This window comes from Microchirus variegatus (assembly GCF_963457635.1).
Source record: "Microchirus variegatus genome assembly, chromosome: 10".
NCBI lineage: Eukaryota > Metazoa > Chordata > Actinopteri > Pleuronectiformes > Soleidae > Microchirus > Microchirus variegatus.
This window is the reverse complement of record NC_139811.1, coordinates 26,083,084-26,103,511: the sequence shown is the minus strand read 5'-3', so window position 1 is coordinate 26,103,511 and position 20,428 is coordinate 26,083,084. Positions and strand designations below refer to the sequence as shown.

General features: G+C 40.0%; 1 protein-coding gene across 1 annotated transcript in view; it reads left to right on the top strand.

Moving 5' to 3' along the window:
* col5a3a (collagen, type V, alpha 3a) overlaps positions 1-20,428 on the top strand; it is a 90,387-nt gene that overhangs the window by 27,062 nt on the left and 42,897 nt on the right. Inside the window, exons 5-23 of the mRNA XM_083895899.1 lie at positions 1,985-2,107; positions 3,688-4,101; positions 5,535-5,645; positions 5,763-5,885; positions 6,002-6,055; positions 6,162-6,203; positions 7,193-7,255; positions 8,631-8,705; positions 8,853-8,936; positions 10,838-10,894; positions 12,173-12,226; positions 12,358-12,411; positions 12,539-12,592; positions 14,735-14,788; positions 15,039-15,092; positions 15,663-15,707; positions 18,245-18,298; positions 19,983-20,027; positions 20,240-20,293. Coding sequence (XP_083752025.1) covers positions 1,985-2,107; positions 3,688-4,101; positions 5,535-5,645; positions 5,763-5,885; positions 6,002-6,055; positions 6,162-6,203; positions 7,193-7,255; positions 8,631-8,705; positions 8,853-8,936; positions 10,838-10,894; positions 12,173-12,226; positions 12,358-12,411; positions 12,539-12,592; positions 14,735-14,788; positions 15,039-15,092; positions 15,663-15,707; positions 18,245-18,298; positions 19,983-20,027; positions 20,240-20,293 — 1,614 coding nt within the window. The remainder of the gene's footprint in view (positions 1-1,984; positions 2,108-3,687; positions 4,102-5,534; positions 5,646-5,762; positions 5,886-6,001; positions 6,056-6,161; positions 6,204-7,192; positions 7,256-8,630; positions 8,706-8,852; positions 8,937-10,837; positions 10,895-12,172; positions 12,227-12,357; positions 12,412-12,538; positions 12,593-14,734; positions 14,789-15,038; positions 15,093-15,662; positions 15,708-18,244; positions 18,299-19,982; positions 20,028-20,239; positions 20,294-20,428) is intronic.

Sequence of the window (20,428 nt, the reverse complement as noted above, 5' to 3'; positions counted from 1 at the left end):
CAGGTCCAAAATGGACTGCAGTGCTTCAATTTAGAAAAGATTTACAAATAAACACATATGTGACTATTTTCACCAGTATATTATAGTTGCATTATATCCATATTTTATCATGTATAGTATTTAAGATCATATGGAGCCTCATCAGGCTTTAGCCAATTTGGGTAATTTAAATGTTTTGCTATAAGTGACCAAAATACTTTTGTTACATTTTTGCCTCACTTAATCAGTTGTCTCTTAAACAACAAATTATTTTCTGCAACATAAGGATCAGTTTGTCAGAATATAATGTGGACAGAAGGAAGGGGCCACTGATCAGAGACTGTGGGCTCAGCAGCACTGCTGTCTCTCTGTGTCTTTGTGAGTGTGTGCTTATAATGTACACACCGGCTATGACTCCAGGGCACAGTGGGAAGGGAAATGTCCTGATATAGATGTGAGAAAGAGCTATTTGACTGTTTTGTGAAAACAGCCAAGCCAAACCTCCCCTCGACTGAAGAACTCAGACAGAAACAGTTGTTCAAGCTGTGACATCTTGATGTTTCACTGTATGAAACGTTGCTTTACATCTACAGTACACTATTGCATGCAGCAGACCTTTCTTGTTGTCATAGCGATGTTGCTGGTATCGTGCGTTCATATTCTTGCAATGTCTCTCTGCTGTGCAGTTGCAGCGACAGGACAAAGACGAAAAAGATGGAACATTGAGCTCCCTCAAAATTCAAACAACATAGCATTAGTTAACAATGTATGAGCAGTGTTTAATCTATTATAAGTTGTTGGTGAGATCTCTTCCCACCACCTGTATAATACAGTGTCAAACTGTAGAGCAGGGGTTCTCAAAGTGTTGATACCTGAGGGCCAATTTAGGAACCCAACGTTGGACTGAGGGCCACCAAAGGAAAAAAAAATAAAAGGAAAAAAACGGAAATAAATCCCATTTGTAATAATTTGAATGACCAGATTGCAGTTCTACAGTTTACACTTATTGGTCTGTATCCAGTAATGTCCAATAAACATTTAACAAGCTTAGTAGCTCCTGGATTTAAACTATCAACTGTAATTCATTGCGGGCCGCCAGAAATGTTTCTCGGGCCGCCATTGGCCCCCGGGCCGCACTTTGAGAACCAATGCTGTAGAGGATTGATTGAGGCCAGCAACAGAGAGAGAAAACCTGGGTTAACAGCATGTATTAGGGGTACCTCACGATACGATGCGATACAACGATTCTGTCTATCTGAAGAAAACAAAGTGAATGAACGAATGAAGGTAGACTTAATGAATTGTCCTTAAACGTAGAGCTGCGCTGCGAGCCAAAAGTAAAAACCCATTACATTATAAACAAACGTTAATTTTTGTAAGTTGCCTACATTACATAACATTGAAGTATACGTTAGAATATGCTGCTTACAGATAGATAGATAGATAGATAGATAGATAGATAGATAGATAGATAGATAGATAGATAGATAGATAGATAGATAGATAGATAGATAGATAGATAGATAGATAGATAGATAGATAGATAGATAGATAGATGGCTCTCTGTCTCTTTCACTTTATGATCAGACAGAGACAGTCGTTTCATATATGACAGCTGACCTGAGGCAATCTCTTAAACCCCTTGCTGATACTGACATTATTAAATTTATTCTCTTTCAGAAACTTCCTACTTTTTCAGGTTTCTGTGTCACAAATCGAAATTGGTCTCCAGTTTTATTGTTGCACCACTACTGTTGTGAGGCTGTAAACAAAGCACAGAGGAGATGGTCTTGCTCACTTCACTTGATTTCCTTTTTGCTGAAAGATTATGATGACATTTTTGATAAAAAAAAACAAAAAAAAACTGCCTCCTGAACTGTTAAGGTTTAGTCGTCACCAGTGCTACTGAATCTTTGTGTCACTTCCTCATTGGGATCATTCAGCGTCTCCTGTGTGCGTGTCTGACACTCAGTCTGTCTCTCTCCCTCTGTCTGGTTTATTCCAGGGAGAAATTCAGCAACTACTGATCACACGGGATGCAGAGGACGCTGCCAACTACTGTGTAAACTACATACCAGACTGTGACTCTGCTTTGCCCTACAACAGCCAAGCACTCAATCTGCAGGAGGTTAGTACTACCACCAACAAGAAGGGGGGGAAAAAAATCTATTTTGACAGATAATTATGTGTTATGTCAGAGTCGTTGTTTGTGTTGTTATTTTAAGTATATTTTTTATTATTATACACTTTCTTATTTCCTATCATCTTTAAACATAATAAAGAACTTGTATTTCTTTACACCTGTGAGCAGGTCTGAGAGCAGTCAGTGCATGAATGTCTTCTTTCAAACGGCACACAAACACACACCCATAACTTAAACGTGATAAATTAGCTCCTTCCACTCTTGAGGTATGCAAAGAAATCAATCACATATGAATTATTTTGTGATTCTATGACCGATAGCATGAGTGTAAACTATGTGCGTGCACTTGTAGACGTGTGTTTGTGCAACATTACTGTTGCTCCGTGCACGGTCCATTAATGTTAGTGCGAGGCCATTTTCTATCATCATCCAGCTGGCGTTTATGGAAGTACAGCTGAGCGATGAGCTCCGTATCCAGAACATGTCAACATCTGTCACCCCACTGACCTACTTCCCATCATTCTCCCTTTACTCGATGACCTTGTTTACAAGTGGATCTAAATCACATCAGTGATGTTTTTCACAGACGGAGGAAGTAAAGGCTATTCACATTTCTGACACAAAAGTCATCACTCTGGAGGCTGAGGGAAAATGTAACTGGGAATTTGAAAGAATTTGCACTTCTGCAGGATCGTAGACTGTGTGACTGACCACCTTACCTTATCAGCAAACATGCCCTTTTCTGCTTTGACTGAAAGGAAGTACTTCTATATTTGTGCTACTTCATACATGAACAGTTAGAATGTTTTTTTTTACCTCTCTATTCAGCCAATAGACCGTATATATATTATAAATAGTTAATGTAGTCTTCTGGTTTGCAAGAAACAGTAGAAGAAACAGGGGGCGACTCTTTGGTGGCAAAAATAACTGGAGGTTTATGAGGAAAATCTCCTACTAATTCACAGTCAGTAAACATTTTCATTGTTAATTGTCCCAAGTTACTAGTTTCAGGTTTTCTTCAGTAGAATAAATTAATTAAAGAATTTATTTTGGTTTTGTTTTGTTCTTGAAAAAAAAAAGAAAAAAAAAAGTTCTACATGCATTTCTAAAAATATTCTGTGAATATTCCATTCTTGAGTGAAATGGATGAAAAAGGTACTGCACACAGTGTGAGCAGACACTAGTATAATTGACAGCTGGTATTGTCCAATAGCATCTTGGTTTCAGGTGACGTCTGTGAGCACGTTTTTTTTTGCAATCAGAAGACTACATCCACTGCACGTATACAGTTTACGATCCAGCTCCAAAATAAATCAGGAAAAGGTCTGGATAATTCACAGTAGGTGAGTGGGACATTTTCAGGCAATCTCCTGCTTCTCAAACTCCTGACAGCCTAATGTTTCCGAAATCTTTCCAGAGATTATGTCTGGAGATCTACAGTATATGCTTCACCTTCCTGTTTTCTCGATTTTTACTTTTATTTACAACATTGTCTGTTTTCTTCTCCACTCCCCTACCCGTGGCTTCAAATGATCCCCTCCTTATTTTCATTTCACTTTCAAAAGAAGTCCCCACTTGGTTCTGCTGCCTTGATGAAAAGCGACCAGTCAGACGAAGCAAAGGACGTTACTAAAAAGGACAGGAAGGGCAAGAAGAGTAAAAAGAGGAGAGACAAGGGGTCTAAAGGCAAACGCAAAGGCAAGGGCAAAAAGAAGGGATCCAGGAAGAAGAAACACGAAGAAGAGGTTCTCGAGGATGGATTTCTAAGAGTTTCCACGACACTGCCCGAGTTTCTATCGCAGGAACCGTTCCGCCCCACGGAACTAGCAGAAATGGAGAGCACCCAAGAATCTTTCCCTCTTCCCTCTGAAGTCTTTGCAGAGACCCTCATGGAGATGCCCACACACGAACCTGACTCCACAATCGAGGCCCCCACTGTGGTTCTCAGTGCGCTGCCCGAATCAGTGGTAACTGTGGAGGTAGAAATGCTTGCCTGTAGATGCCCTCTCTCCTCTCCTCACCCTCTACAAACCTCACAGTTCTAATCACCCTCCCTCTTGTACCTCCTAACAATAATGAGCACCTCCTCCCTCACCAGTCACTTCCACCAGCAGCACTAACCAGCATCAATCTAATCACCACCACCCAGAAAACATGGAGAATGCATCAATACATTCACGCCTAGGTCTCCAGAATTTGTATTTGTGTTTAATTTTGCACAGACTGTACCAGTACATGCATCCATCCAGCATGGGATACATGGTAGTATACTACATTATTTAAAGGCTCAGTGTGTAAGAATTAGTGACATCTAATGGTGACACTGTAGATTGCTCATCTTCACCTTTAATTATTTACCAAGCGCGTAAAGGAGGCGGAAAAAAATCCCTATTCACAACTCTCTCCACTCTACTGCTGCCATATCTTCCTCCATCCTTCATAGGTTTGTGCATCAGGTTTATGTGGAGGTATTAGAGGTATTAGAAGTGCACTATTCGAATACTTATTCTAGGCCCTGATGTTTCCGTGTAGTCGACAGCCCGCTATGCGTTTCGGTCTGCCCATAGGTGGTCACAAATCCATTCATATTACAATGAGGGTCTGCATCAGTCTAGTGTTTGATCTTCAATCCAATTTGTAGCCTGCACATCACCCACACTTGTATGTCACCTCCATTATGTCCTTGTATTTGTTGAGCGATTAGGTTAAACGTGTAGGTATTAGACCTCCTTGCATAACCTCGAGCAAGTATTTATGATTATAGTCTGAGTTGTTGTCTCTTTTGGCCGGAAATCAACAGTGCACCATCTAGAAGGTGTTGAATGGTTTGCGTGAACTCAATCTGTCGGATTGCTCACCAATGTCTGCCTAAGTTTTGTGGGACCTCCGTGGAGATTGGGTGGAACTTTGTGGACACGCTGATAAGGAATGACACAGGCCATAAGTTGAATATTGAATAATGAATATTAATTAAAGGTGATTATTTCACACATTCTACAAATGCACTTGTGAAGAGTAAATGTTCAATTTCATCCAATAAAACTTTCACACTGAACCTTTAAATAAAACAATTAATATTCCACTCCCGTTAAAGAAAAAAAAAGAAAAAAAAATCCAATCTAAAGTTCACACGTCAACAAACACTGGGATGTTTTCTCCTTCATGTTTGTCATTCTCTAATATGCCAAGTAAACATTGTTCATGTTCGTGCTGTTCCTGTGTAGACACATGGCAGCAGTGACATTCCAGCAATGTAATTAACTGCACACCTGTTGACCTGGATAACCAGCACATTTCCATGAAATCCAACCTTTTTTTTGCTAACATTTATCACAAAATGTTCCAAGAAGCACTTAATGTCCCCTGTTACAGATCATCCATGACTTATTTGTGTTCGTGTGTTGGCTCACAGGAGGACAAACCAGTGAAGAAGCCAGTGGTGGAAGAGTACACGGATGATCCACTGTATGATGACCTCTCAGTTTCCATGGTAACCGTGGGTCCTAATGTGACAGATTATGAGGTGAACACATTTTTACAAGAAACGTCATCACCTCAGCATTAAAAATGCTGCGTGGTTATTTTCATGTTCACTACACCTGCGTCACTGACGTGAGTTTACTTTAAAATGAATTCACAGATTCTTGAATATGATGATTATAAGAACGAGACTAAGTCAGACTACGAGGAGTATGAAACATACTCGGATGTCGACGGATTTGGCTTTGCAGAACGAGAGGGAGCAGACACTTGGGATGGAGAGGTACATTAAATCTAGTGATGTCATATGCTCTCAAATAAGTGGCCTCGTCTTCAGCTGCCTGTGTTGATTTGTATCAGTAACAATCTCACTTCTTTTCATCTGTTTCTCCACCTCAGGCCAGACCCAGAGGAGAGAAAGGCCAGAAAGGAGAGGCAGCTATTATTGAACCCGTGAGTTGCTGGAGGCATTTCATGAAGAGTCTAGTAGCTTTTGTTGTGGGAATTGACTTAGGCAGATACTCCTCTAATGTCTGTTCTGTGTGTGCTTGTCCTCTAGGGTATGTTAGTGGAAGGACCACCAGGTCTACCAGGGCCACAGGTAAACCAACTCTACCTGTCAATGATGGAAAAGGAAAAACAATGATTGTTGTCTCCTTATTTTTACATTATTTAGTATAATGGAATACGTGTGGTACAAGATGTCAAGGAGTTTCTGAAATGATGAGGAGTTTCCTTACGAGGAAACAGAGAAAGTTGGGTCATACTGCGCTCCTCGTCGGTGGAGAGCTGCATCTCATTTCTGCGTGTGTGTACATGCCTGCTGTTTAGGGTCCATGTCCTGGTCTAGTGTCCCCCACATGCATACACTATCTCACATTTCATTAGTCATGACCCTAGTGGGCCTCTGAAAGTATGACCCAGCCTTTAGCTACACGCATGCACTATAGATGTTGCAGTGCAAGTAGTAAGATGACATTTTATGGTCCAGTGTGTTAGAATTAGTGACATCTAATTGTGAGTGAAGATTGCAACAAGTAGAGGACTCTATTTTGGCCTTAGCACACGAGAAAAGATATTGTTCTTCCTTTCTGGTGCAACTTGCTGGTTTGTCTGTTTGTGGCATGTTGGTGCAAGATGGCTGCCTCTGTAAAGCAAGGCCCTGGCTACCAAATCTCTGGATAAGTTCTGAACAATGTTCACGTGAGCCCATATTAGACACAGCAGGCTAAGAGAGAGATCACAATGGATGTCATTTTGTTTCCTGACTCCTGCTACATTAGTTAATCTGGGTCTGATAACCAGACAATGTCCACACTCGCTCTTGGCAACATTTTGTGAAGTTTGTATCTGTGGAAACAGCTTTAGTGTTGGACGATTATATTTTGGTTCTTTGCTTTTGTGTCATTTTTTTTAACTACAGTGAATGATTACTGATTGTACACCAAGGAAGTAGAACGATTTAAGTCCAAAGCTACAGTCGAGTACAAACTGCTGATTTAAAACTTGATATTGAAGTAGAATGTATTTGAAAACTAATCTACGGTACAGCAAAGCTTTGAAATGTTTGTGTAATATTCTCCTTTACAGGGACTCGCTGGCCCAGCTGGACCAACAGGACCTCCAGGACCCAGGGGAGATAATGGTGAAGTGGTGAGTGTGTAGGATAAAGGCTGATCCATTGGGTTTGTTGGACCTTAGTCTGACCATGTCCCTTAAGTGATATGAACACAATGTCCTGGTTCCCTGAACTGAACCTGCTGAACTTCAGTGACCAAAGCTAACTCACACATGTTTGACCTGATTCTCATACTGTGTGTGTGTGTTGCGTGTGCGTGTGTGTTTGTGTGTGTGTGTGTGATTCATCACAATGGAACACACTCCATTGGGGATGATTGTCGGCCCCCGTGGTAATCAGGCTCATCATACTTTTAGTTCCACTCAATAAATCTGCCAGATGCATTTGTTCCTACATATGAAATGTAAACAGGTGTAACAGGACACACCTTTCGTCTGCAGGTCACTGGTTTGTAACTCCGCCTCTTTCCTCAGTTTAGTATGAAGTAGCACAAAGCACTGGTTTCCTTTTTCCCCTCACTACTCTGTCCAGTTCTTTATCGAGAGTTTGAATAATCCTTTCTGCTCAGGAGTCTGTAACAAGCTTATAGATTCATCTAATACAATTATAATGATATATACTGTATATTATATGGGCCTATATTTTTCATTAAATAAAGCTTTAGGAAGGAAGGGACAATGAAAAAAAAAATGTCACAACCCACACTGTTCAGAGGAAGATGAGGGAGTCAGCTTTTCCACATTCACGTCACTGAATGTAGTGGCTCGTTTAGTGATATACAGTATCTATATCTAGAAATCGCTGTTTCTAGTCATATCTCTTGCATTTGTTGCTAAAACACAGCCAAAGTTGTCACTTCACACACTGGTGTCCTGAGTAAGTCCCCTGTCAAGCGAACCGCTGTACAGCTGTGCATTTAACAGACTGAGAGACAGACAGACAGACAGACTGAGAGACAGACAGCCTGATGGACAGACAGACTGACAGACAGACAGACAGACTGACAGACAGACAGACTGAGAGACAGACAGCCTGATGGACAGACAGACTGACAGACAGACAGACAGACTGACAGACAGACAGACTGAGAGACAGACAGCCTGATGGACAGACAGACTGACAGACAGACAGACGGACAGACTGAGAGACATTCCTTGAAGTGTCTTTGGACTTCTGGTAGAACAATGCTGTCCCAGTCATGTATAATAACAGGATGCAATAATTTAGCCTGTTCCAATTTCAGATTACATTAAATATGTTATTATTATTATTACTATAATATTATTCTATAGAATAACTATTATTTACTGGACTACATTTCAAAAGTGACTAAAGTGTTAAAGCAAGTATGTGTGGATGTGTGCAAAAACAAATACATACTCTCTCTATACAGTATATGTGCTGTAACAGACAATTATAGGACAATGCTATGTTTACTTCTGTTTCCAGGGTCCTCCAGGACGTTCTGGTCTTCCTGGGGCTGATGGGATTCCAGGTCCTCCAGGAACCCTGCTGATGCTGCCGGTGAGATTTAAAGCTCACTCAAGGGCACACGCTCATACCTTTTTTTTCCCCAGTGTGGTGTCGCGGTATGACCACAAGGGGGGGCTCTGTGATTGAGCTTCATTGGAAAAATTAGAACTGATTTTTTTTTTCTTCCACTGCCTCCAGTTCCAGTATGGAGGTGATTCCCAGAAGGGGCCAGTAGTGTCTCCACAGGAAGCACAGGCACAAGCGATCCTCCAGCAGGCTCAGGTACACAGCGCTGTGTTGTCATCACCATGTATTGGTTGTATACAAGTCGCTCAGGAAATGTAACATCAATTTTTTTTTTTTACACATTATTCCTTTGAAGAAATACTCCTTAATAAAATTAGTAGTTAAACTGCAGAAGTGCAAACATGGCAGCCCCTCGAAGCAACACAATCAGAAATTGCAATCTGATGGACATCACTTTGTGTTTATTTGTTAAATATTTGCAATAGTATTATTTTCTGTAAATTAAAATCACGTAAACTACTAATTACTGGTTAAATTATATGTATTTAATAAAAGACAGGTTAAATAAAAGCCACATTTTTAATGACAGAATGTATCATTTCTGCCTCTAGGGGTCTCTCTCTCCCTCTTGCAGTGAAAACAATAACAAAAGATCTAGTTTGATGACATCAGGGAGTTAAGTGGGATGATTATGTGATGGATCCTCATGGTCATTTTTTCCCGAAGTCGCTCTGTTTTTCAGCCTTTTAAATGGTACAACTGACCAAAACGACTTCCCTCTACACAAGATGAGACACAAACACAACATGTCCTGTCCCCTTGTCAAAGTCACAGCTCTGCCGTCTCTGTTTTCGTTTGTTTTTCCCCAAAAAAATCTCTTTTATTATAAAAAATTATTATGTGCAGGACCAACAGATCTGAGGGTTCACACTTAAGCATCATGATGACTTATTGCAGGGGTGTTAAACATACGGCCCGCGGGCCAGATCTGGCCCGCCAGTGGCTCGGTACTACAGAGTATTTGCATGAAATCAAACGGTACCAGCAATCGGTACTTGAACGCATCCTTGTAACATTATCCGAGTGGAAGAGTAGGCGATTTCCTAAGCTGACTTGAACGCAGCACTGCTCGCAAAGAGCGTGATGACGTAGTTTGTTAACGTCCGTCATTCAGCAGTTTCAGTTCGTCTGACGTTCTCTGTGCGTTGCTGTTATTTTATCGGCATTGTTGTCCGGTCCAACATAGTTATATGAACTGTTGGCGTGTCTTTGACGTTATTCATTTCCGTGCGCGGAAAAGAATGACGCCCTTAAACGGAACATTAGATGGGCACACGGACGCTTTTGAGCGAGAACTGAGTGATAGTGTTGTTGAAATTGCACATACTTTTCTTAAAAATTCTTAGATTGTTCATGATATATTTTGTAAAAGAATAATTCATTTAATAGATAGAATTTTATAATTCTTCTTCTTTGCAGTAATTAATACAAAGAAAAAAGTGGAATTATTATTACTTCGATGTCATTTTGCGATGAGTTTACTGGTCCGGGCCCCTTGAGGTCGGATTAAGTTGGATGCGGCCCCCGGACCAAAATGAGTTTGACACCCCTGACTTTTAGAGCAGGGATCACAAACTCCCTGGGGCCATCTTGTCTGGACAAGAGGGGTCAGTCAAGTGAAATAAAATGAAATTTTTTTGGGGAAAAAGCATATGTTCGGGTCAGTAAGGGTGAGCAATATGAGCTTAAATTTATGTGATGATTTTTCATCATGATATCGGAATATCAATCTTTCTATAGCATAAAAGCCTTTGTGCTGATATGGTTTACACAGAAACGTATTTATCATACAGAAATTGTGACTTCATATTAAGAGACGAGCCGTGAGCATCTAAAAGTTTATGATTTATGGATATTTTCAAAGGCAAATCCTATGGGAACTAAAGCAGCAGGTCTGCAAAGCAGATGGCGCCATTAAAAGGCGACAAAAATCAATGGAACGGTCCATTAACTTCAATATAAATACAGAATTTGTGTTGTCAACATTTTGGATCCTATAAGACCACTACCCAAAAATCCTTTTTAGATTTGTTGATGCATAAATGTTACATATTATATATTTAAGATCAGTGTTGCATGTGTTTGTTTTTTCCCAGCTTTCCATGAAGGGACCTCCAGGTCCGCTGGGTCTCACAGGACGACCGGGCCCAGTGGTAAGACACTCATCTGTCCTTGACCAAATTTGCAGCATAGCTCAAGGGCACTTGTGAGCTTTGACCTCATGCCTCACATTCTGGCCGAACAGAAACGAGCTCTGACTTTGTCATTATGCTGCTCAGTTGTGGAATCTTATTATTATAATCTTATTTCTGGATAAAAATCACTGTAGGTTTTTTTCAGGGTAGGAGATTTCTAAGGTTGTATATATTTTTTCATTGTACAGTTAAAACATAATGATGCACTGTACCATATTATGATTATGTCACAATAACAATGACACACACATCATTATTATACAACAAATAAAGCACATCATATATGTATGCTTGTCAATTATTATTATTATTATTGTTATTTTTATAAAATTTGAGTCTTGAGGGCCATTAAATGTTACTTTTACTGGATATTTTCGAGGAAAAACTTAGTTATAGAAAAAAATATAAGAAATATCTACTTATTAAATAAATTAAGGCTGTAAGTTTATGTGACTGAGTTATTATTTACATGTATTTACAGAATTAATGGAAGGTGCTTTATGTTGAATATTTAATCCATTAATCCCATCATTCTTCAAATATGTATATTTGGCTTTAAATAAATAAATCATACAGTGATATTAATATATATGTTTTTTTTTTTGTTAAAGCTCCCCTAGAGTGGTCCTGTTGCACATATATGTTAGTTATGGAGGTCTACTTACATACATTAACTTGGTTTTATGGTCAAAAACCTCCTAGTTGCTGTAAATGAGCCGATAGAAATCTCTCCTCACTGAGGCTCTCGTCAGCCGCACTGTTTCAGACTGAAATTTCAGACAGAGTGTGTTGTGATTGGCCAGCCAACGAGAGCTTTCTCAACTGTCTTGTGATTGGCCAATACCTGGAAGTGACGTAATTAGCACACCAGCTCTCAGAAGAGCAGCTCCCCCCTCTGGAACGGTGGATGCACTGCGACTCATTATCAAAACATTGTTTTAACAATGTTTAAAAATGGCGATTGACGACTTTGACCACTGTCGCAAGTGAGACACCCCCACAAGCGTTAATTGGAACATCCGTTCTATGGGAGCTTTAAATGTTTATAAAAGTAGTATAAGTGGTGCAGGTTCTAACGTTTACAGGCAGGGGGCTCCACTTTAATCTTTTTAAACATGCAGTGTGACAATTGTATAGCAAAGAAGATTTTCTATGACTGTATTTGGAATTGACTGTTCAAGTCACTAACCAAAGTTTACAAAAACTAAATCAATCTGAATGTTTTCATTTTTGCAGGGTCTTCCTGGTCCCTCTGGGCTCAAAGGAGACAGTGGAGACAGTGGTCCTTCTGTAAGACCACACATTACTTCCACCTCACCACTGGCTTACATTATCACACCCGTTCCCCCCCCCCCTCTTTTATAACACAATTGATTTTCCCTTTGTCCTCGTGTTTTCCCATTTATCCTTCCTCCTCATAGGGACCACGTGGCTTTCCAGGCTCTGCAGGATTTGATGGGAAAACAGGAAAAAGGGTGAGTGATGTATTGAGTAGTGCAGGTGTCTGTGTTTGTAAAAGCTCTGTGTCTGCATGTTGTGTGAGAGCACACTGATGTAGCTGATGTGAGGCTTTATTTTTAACTGGGGTTTTACTTCTCGTAGGGTCGAGCAGGAGTGGATGGAGGTCGTGGAGCTCCAGGGGAAACTGGCTCGAAGGTAAACAGCAGTGATGAAATAATTACTCGTTACTGCTCTTAACCCTTTAACACCGAGCGTATCGCAGACGAAAGCGCACTTTGCATCACCGATATTAAGCAACGGTTTGTGCTATTTGAACAATTCCAACAGTTTCTGAAAGCTGAGAAGTTGCATGTCAAGACCAACGTGTGGTTATTATGGTAATTTTACTCGTGCTGTTGCAGGAAGCTGGAGAATCAGCGTCTTTTTTGCCAGAAATGGAAAAAGTTGGAAAAACACCTACATAGTTTCCATTTTTTGGCCCTTTTTTGAGAAAAAACGCATGTTATACTGTTCAAATGTCACATTAAACACACACACTCTGGTGTTCATGTACAACTACAGTGTTGTTGTTTTTATGAAGAAAACTTTTCTTAATTTTAATTATTATTATCATTGTTTTTTTAAATTATTGTTAATACACTATTTTAACATGCAGTAAATTGGAAATAACTGCCAGATATTGAAAGTTATTCTGGAAAAATGGGAAAAAGCACTTAGTCACAGGACATTTTCTGGCCCTTTTACGGTTAAAATAAGCAAAAAATAGAGGCTTAGGTGCTAATGGGTTAAATATTTTTTGGGGGAGCATTTGCACTTTACCTGAGTCTTTTACTACCAACTCTTTCCAAAATATGTATGATCATTTTCCACATGCATCTGCATTACGTTGTTACTAAAGAATCATTTTTTAAGAATTGGTCAGTTTGTTTCCTTGAGTCCATAAGGTGAGCTAAAGCTAAAACATTTCCTCATTCAACTATTGTCATTCGATTTATTGACGTATGTCAGCATTAGCTACACTAGGTGGTGATGTGCTTCAGCTTGTTAGTATTATATGGTCACTATTCTGATTCTTCCTGGCATCGATGAATTATTTTAGCTGGCAGAGCATAAAATCAGTCCATGTTTGCCAATTTGCCACCTTCTTTGTAGTGTACCTTCTGTTATTTCTGGGTAATAGCTGGGGGTAGTGGAGCGCACGCTGAGAACCCAGGTCAGCTCAATTCTGTTTTTAGTTCTCTTGTGGCCCAGCATTCTCCTTAAGTCGAGACAGATGTAAGCAACGGCAACATTAGCGCTGCTAAATCAAAACGACTAACGGGACAGGATAGACTTCATAGACACAAAGACTCCCTCAGTCTGGTCTGATAGTTTTGCTTGACAGAGCCTGTTTTCACTTGAAGGACGCAGCAAACAAATAATGTGACGATCATTTCTGTCCATAAAGACCAGTTTGACAAAAAATCCCCAAAGGTTATGCACTGCAGGTTTAACTAAAACATTTCATTTCTATACTTCAGTTCATTAAATAACAAATCTGCAGTGATTAATTGCTTTGAGTGTTTTATTTAACAATTAAAACAAGGTTCTCTACATTTTTCAGCTGAGATTTTGGTTTGTGGACAAAAGAGGACATTTGAGAGACACCGTTTCAACAATTTCTGACATTGTATGGACCAAGGACTCGATTAATCGAGAAAATAATGGACAGAATAATCGATTATGAAAATTATTGTTACTTACAGCCCGAGAAATCCCATATTTAACTTGAGACTTTTGCTAAAATAGCCACTTTCACTTCTCCCAAAGTCATTTTCTGATGAGGTGCTTCAGCTTTTACTCGGTACACCAGTGTTAAGCTTTTGTTTGACTTTCTCGTGTGAAAGTTACTTGCCAGTTATCGCACCGTATTACTGATGCTGGATGTAACCGTGAACACAGCAACATCACTCGTGTTTACACAGCAAGGTCTTGTGCGATAGCAAACCGTCTCCGCTCACGTGTAAGCCTCCGGCCATCCGCCAGCCCCACAGCTTATTATATGTAATGACAATGAGGCAACTCGATACCTCACAGCTGCAGGAAGAGCTTAGTAAATAAATCAGGCTCCCCTGATGCCGCTCTGACAGAACAGCCGAGTCTTTATCAGTCAAAACAGCATTTTAGCAGACCTACAGCTAATCTGAACGCAGACTCACTCAGAGCAGATGGGAAGGCTCTGCCAGGGGAGAATTTCAGGACAATTCTGCTAATGTTTACACATTAACTCACTGTGTGTGTGTGTGTGCGTGTGTGCGTGTGTGTTACAAGGTTTAATGCTTCTCTATTACTTCTCAGGGTGACAGGGGTTTTGATGGCCTGCCAGGTCTCCCAGGAAACAAGGGACATAGAGTAAGTTAAATTTGATAATGTGACATGTCACTGTATTTATACTGCCATTCTGGCGCTAACACGCTAAAACGGTGCCTGTGAATGACTGCCTCAGCCATCACAAAGCAGATGTTTATTTGCATATTATGATCACAATGATTGCTGGGATTTCTGTGATGACAGACAGCCAGCATCTGCCTGATGCTGCGCTGCTATAAACACAACAGCTCTAAATATCTGGAGGCTTGCAGCTAATGCGTTTGTCTTGTAGGGGGACAGAGGGAAGCCTGGTCCATATGGGACTGCTGGAGAGCCAGGAGAAAAGGTGAGCGCTCAGTACCTTCGAAAACTTTACCTGCAAACACACACAAGCGCACACGCCCTGGTGCCTTGTTTCTCCTAAATTGTCCTTTAATCTCACAGAGGTACGTGAGAAAACCGTCCTCACAACAACACAAATTAGTCCAGCAAACAGTTTTGATGGTGAAGCACCACAGATCAAAGCAGGTTTTTTTGCTGAATCCGAGTCATAAACTGCTGAATTTTTAATTACACTACGTTGGCCAGAATTCATCCAGTATCTAGGTTGCATTTGCAAAAAAAAGACATGAAAGCCAGGCATTACATCCCTGACACAGCAGTGAAAATATGACAGATAGCCGCTCAATCAAGATGTTATCAGTCTTCATAGACGGGTGGGTGAAGTTTGAGAGTGCGGGCTATTAGTCTTTGCTTGAAGAGAGCTGAGCCTTATCTGTCAGACGGGGAATTTTCTTAATGAGCTATTTTGGCAGATAATGTCTTTGGGGATATTAATTTAACCAACCCGCGGTTTACACCAAGAGGCGTGAGATTTATTTATATGTTGATAGCATTTCCGTCTTTCTTATTTCAGGGATCCGATGGACCCCTGGGGCCGAGAGGACAGCCTGGCGAACCTGTGAGTAACTGCAGAAATATAATGTTCCCTCAGAGAGCACAGGCACACACCACTCCATTCAAATCTCACATATATATATATTGTTATTCAGGCAGCCATTACTTACATTACTTACAGCTCAGTGACCTGAATTCCTCAGGCTACATCCATATGACAACTTTTAATTTAAGAATTATATTTTTCCACATCTGATAGTGGAGTTGTTCAGGAAGTGAACAGTGTTTTTATTCATTTTGTGAGACATTAGATCAGTGTTTCCCAAGCTTTTTGAATGTGAAGCCACATTGCAAGAGAGAAGTGACTAATTTACATCCTTTTCTGTAAGATAGTACTATACTACTAATATCATTTGAAATTACGAAACAAATCATTACCATAAGATTTGGTTTGTTTTATGTATGTTATCTCAACAAATATACCCAGAAATCGTATAAAAACTTCTGCAAATTAGTTTTTGAGGCCCCTCAAAAATCGACTGCGACCCACCTGTGGATCCCGACCCAGTCTTTGGGAAACTCTGTAATGCTGTGGTCGTATAGACTGCAGGTGTAAATCTTACAACCATGAATCTGATTAGGAGCACGAATTTTAACCCTCTTATTACTGTCAAGATAATGAGGCTGCCTTGGATTTGTATTGATTTTATGGCTGTAGTATTGTCAAAAATGTTCATTGAGTCAGTGATTCTGCTGCTTTTTCCAGTATAAATTTCACTTTCGATATCTAGCTGTTAATCAACCGTTTATGAAGAAGCTGACGTCACAACCGTGTGACGTGCTGGTGAATCTTGTCTGTGATTGGACAGTCATTCCATGTAAGTCCTGAGGGGCTACCGTAATGACAAGTATATGGGCGCAAAGCTCTTTTTCTCTGCTTTCTGGTATCCATCCATCCATCCATCCATCTTCTACCGCTTTATCCTCCACACGAGGATCGCACAGGCTGTGTTGCGCCGATCTCAGCTGACATAGGGCGAAAGGCGGGGGTAACACCCTGGACTGATCACCATAGTTTTTTACATTGAAGACAGGATGGTCACAGAAGGGTTCACTCTTGGAGTTTGTGATGAGTTAAGTTAAGCAGAATAATTAATCATTATTTATTTTTTTGAGTTTCTGATTGTCCTCTTTTACTGGAAGACAACATAGCTTTGTTTGAAAGTATCTCAATTATGAATTATGAATCGCACAGATACCAAACAAAGTATTTCAGGCTGTTGTCTTGAATTTATGAAGTCTCTCCTCTTATGCTTATGCTCCATTTATTTATTTTATTAAATAACAAAATAACACATTTACTCCATCAGGCATTTCAGGCAATCTTTATACTTGTATTTGAATTTAAAGCAATTTGTGATTCTGTGAATGGTGTTGTGCAAATAAACTTGACTCACTTACTTACTTACTTGGGACGACAGATTGGTGAGTGAACGATGTGCGAGCAAATCAATCAAAAAGTAGGAAAAGTGTCTTAAAAAACAATAATTGTGCGCTCTATAGCTATAAATTAAAACTAATATGTGTAAAGTCTTTGCTTTGGTTTTAGAGAAATGCCCTTTCTTCGCTGCAGAATCACTGGAACATATGAGGGTTTTTTTCCCTTTTTCCTGCAGATGCTTAGGGGATTGTAGGAGATCAATGGAATTAAAGCTCTAGCACAAGTTTTATCCAGCGTCTTACAGAAGAGCCTCTGCAAATACACAAAAATCCACTAATAATATCGTACACACTCAACAGGAAAAATTACAACATCATACATACACATTCAATAACCTTACAAATGCAGTAATTCACCGGATGTTCACCTTATTATGATGCGAGAAAGGCACTGGAAAAAAAAAGGGGTTCAGCTTGAATACTAAAATATACACTGGCATAGTTTGTTTATTGTATACATTAAAATTTTTTCCATAGACACAGTGTATTTTTGGATCATTTATAAGCAGCTGTTTTTTTTTTTCGCAATGTGTCTTTATGGCGTACAGTGGGTGATTAGATATGACTCACCCTGTCTCTCTGTCTCTCTGTCTCAGCATGGATGCAAATGCATCACCCACCGCAGGAAGACGTCATGAACGAGAAGACATGTTAGACGACAAAAACAAGGGGAAAAGAGAAAGGACAGAGCAGTTTTTGACGAGAGGAAGGGAAGCGATGGGACAGGGACAGAAATGTGGTCGGTGGCGAGCGAGATAAGAGCGTTGTGGAGAAACAGAGAGATTCAGAGATGGAAGAGATAAAAATCCTGGCCCCGAATGATTATATTTCCATATCAATCACTTCCCAGGAGATCACAGATGTGGCGTTGGAACAGGTGGCTTGGCCAGCCTACAAAGAGAGAGGCTGACAAAAACAGAGCGCACAAGCACAAACTAGCACAGTCTCTGTGGCTGTAACAGAAGCACATATACACATGGTAACATGTCACACGTGTGTGTCCCTGTTTTTTTTTACACACTGTGGTTTAGTATTGCACTCACTCCGTCTCATCACGGATGCCACATGAGCTGCTGACTATTTGCTGTGTTTTGTCTCCAGGGTTCTCGGGGTCTTGTCGGGCCGAGGGGGCCACCTGGTCAACCTGGACAACCAGTAAGTCAACATCGCCTTCATTAGGAGATCAGAGCGGTTCTCAACAAGAGCCTCTCGTTCGGTGGTGAAATCACAGCATTTACCACTGAAGATAAACAAAGATGCTACTGAAACAGGGTGGGAAATTACCGCAGACGTTCGGAAAAACGGCCTTGAAATATCTCAAAGTACTCCTGAAATATCTCAAAACGCCCTTGAATAGTCTCAAAATGAACTTTCCCCATTCTGAGAAGTGAGAATTCTAAATTTATTTATTTAGATCTTTAATTCTGTAACAATTAGAATTTGGGCCAATTCCAATTCCTATCTTAACCCTCAATCTTAACCCTCAAGCTCAACCCTTAATCTTAACTGACCCTCAAAACCAAGTGTTGAGGGTTATTTTGTCACTTAGAAATGGGACACCCCTTAAATGCAGATACGTCTTCAGACTGTAGGGGGCAGAATAACGCGAAAGCTGCGTCCAGTCTGTCAACTCCAAAAAAGAAGAAGAAGAATACATTTACGTCAGGATTATTTATTTATTATTTTATTTCAGTCAAGTTATTAGGTTGTCAGTTAGTTATAAGATGATACTCATACAAATACCACAACCACAGACATATTCAGCTGACAGTTACCACACACCACGGCTTATTGGAAAGTAAACCATAGCAAACGATCGCTTGTCCGCACCGGCCGACTATTGACAAAAGATCGTAAAATAAAAATAAATGTTACGCAACAATGACGTCAGTAATCCATAATATGGGCCTAAACTAAGATAATACAATGGGTTTCATCATTTTTATATCTCTATTAACAAAGAAAATACTTAATTTGTAGCGTACTCGTTTCGCTGCCTTTGGCGCCATCTTTCTTATGTGAAAACACGCAATGCATTCTGGGTAGCCCTTGCTCCCAAGGGTGGTCTAGGAAAATCTCAATATTGAGGGCGATACAGCCCTTAAACTTGCCCCTCAACCTAATTTTTCTGAGAATCGGAACAGCACTTGCACTAGAGGGAGCGCACATTTTTGAGATTGAGGGTTAAGATTAAGGGTTAAGCATAAGTCAGACTTCTGAAGAAAAAAAAAATGAGTCAAGATTACAGTAAGAATTCTAAATGTAACTTTTTTTTATTGTGGCACTCTTCCTCAATAACATCGTCTGTCATGAAACATAACATGGTAAATAATAATTTGTCTAGCTTAGAATCCACACTGATCACCCGTTATATGTTTATTTTATCACATGAGCATTAGGATGCTTTAATGTTAATAATTCTGATAAAATAAAAATTCAATATACAAGTGGAATATATATGTACATCATAAGAGTGTATAAACATCTTAATACACTGTCAAAATGATGATTGTATAATTCCTGTACTATGAATCTATGCAATAGAAAATGCTTAATTTATATCACATGTTCAATTCTTCCCAAACTGAGAAATTAAAGTTTCCAGTCACTGTTGACAATTTCAGACAAACCCTCAGGTTTGAAAGACAAAAAGTCTTTTAAAGGAGGTCTTAATGTGTTAAACTACTGTGCTAGTGCACTTGGCATTAAATTCTATTGAAAGTTGAACTAAAAAATAAAGCTCTTAAAAGGGTTTTAAATTTGATTTGCGGAAGCCTGGCAATAAGAAATGCCCCAGAAAAAATGTTGTTAAAATGTCCTATTTTCTCCTCTTTGTCAGGGAATTACTGGGACTGATGGAGTGCAAGGCTCAAAGGGCAATCAGGTGAGTCATCCACACATTATCTCATTCACATAAATGCCATTATATAACGACGCTGGTGACTAATATAGAGTATGTTATCACGGCACGATGAACCTCACAGTCGCTGCAGCAGCAGCTTAGTGTGGCCTCACAATGAACCTGTTCACCATCGTCATGCAACAAATGAGTTTATGATCATGATCATGTGACTAAGTGTGGTTTTACTTTCTCAGGGCCCCTCTGGAGAGTTCGGGGCCCCGGGGCAACAGGGCAATCCAGGAGATCAGGTACGGCATCGAAAACACTATGATAATATAAAGGCGGTGGGGTATGCGACATGTGCTGTTGATATTATTGATTTGTTGTTCCATTAATAAACCTTTCAGTAGAATGAGCTCTCTAATTAACACCATTATTGCTTT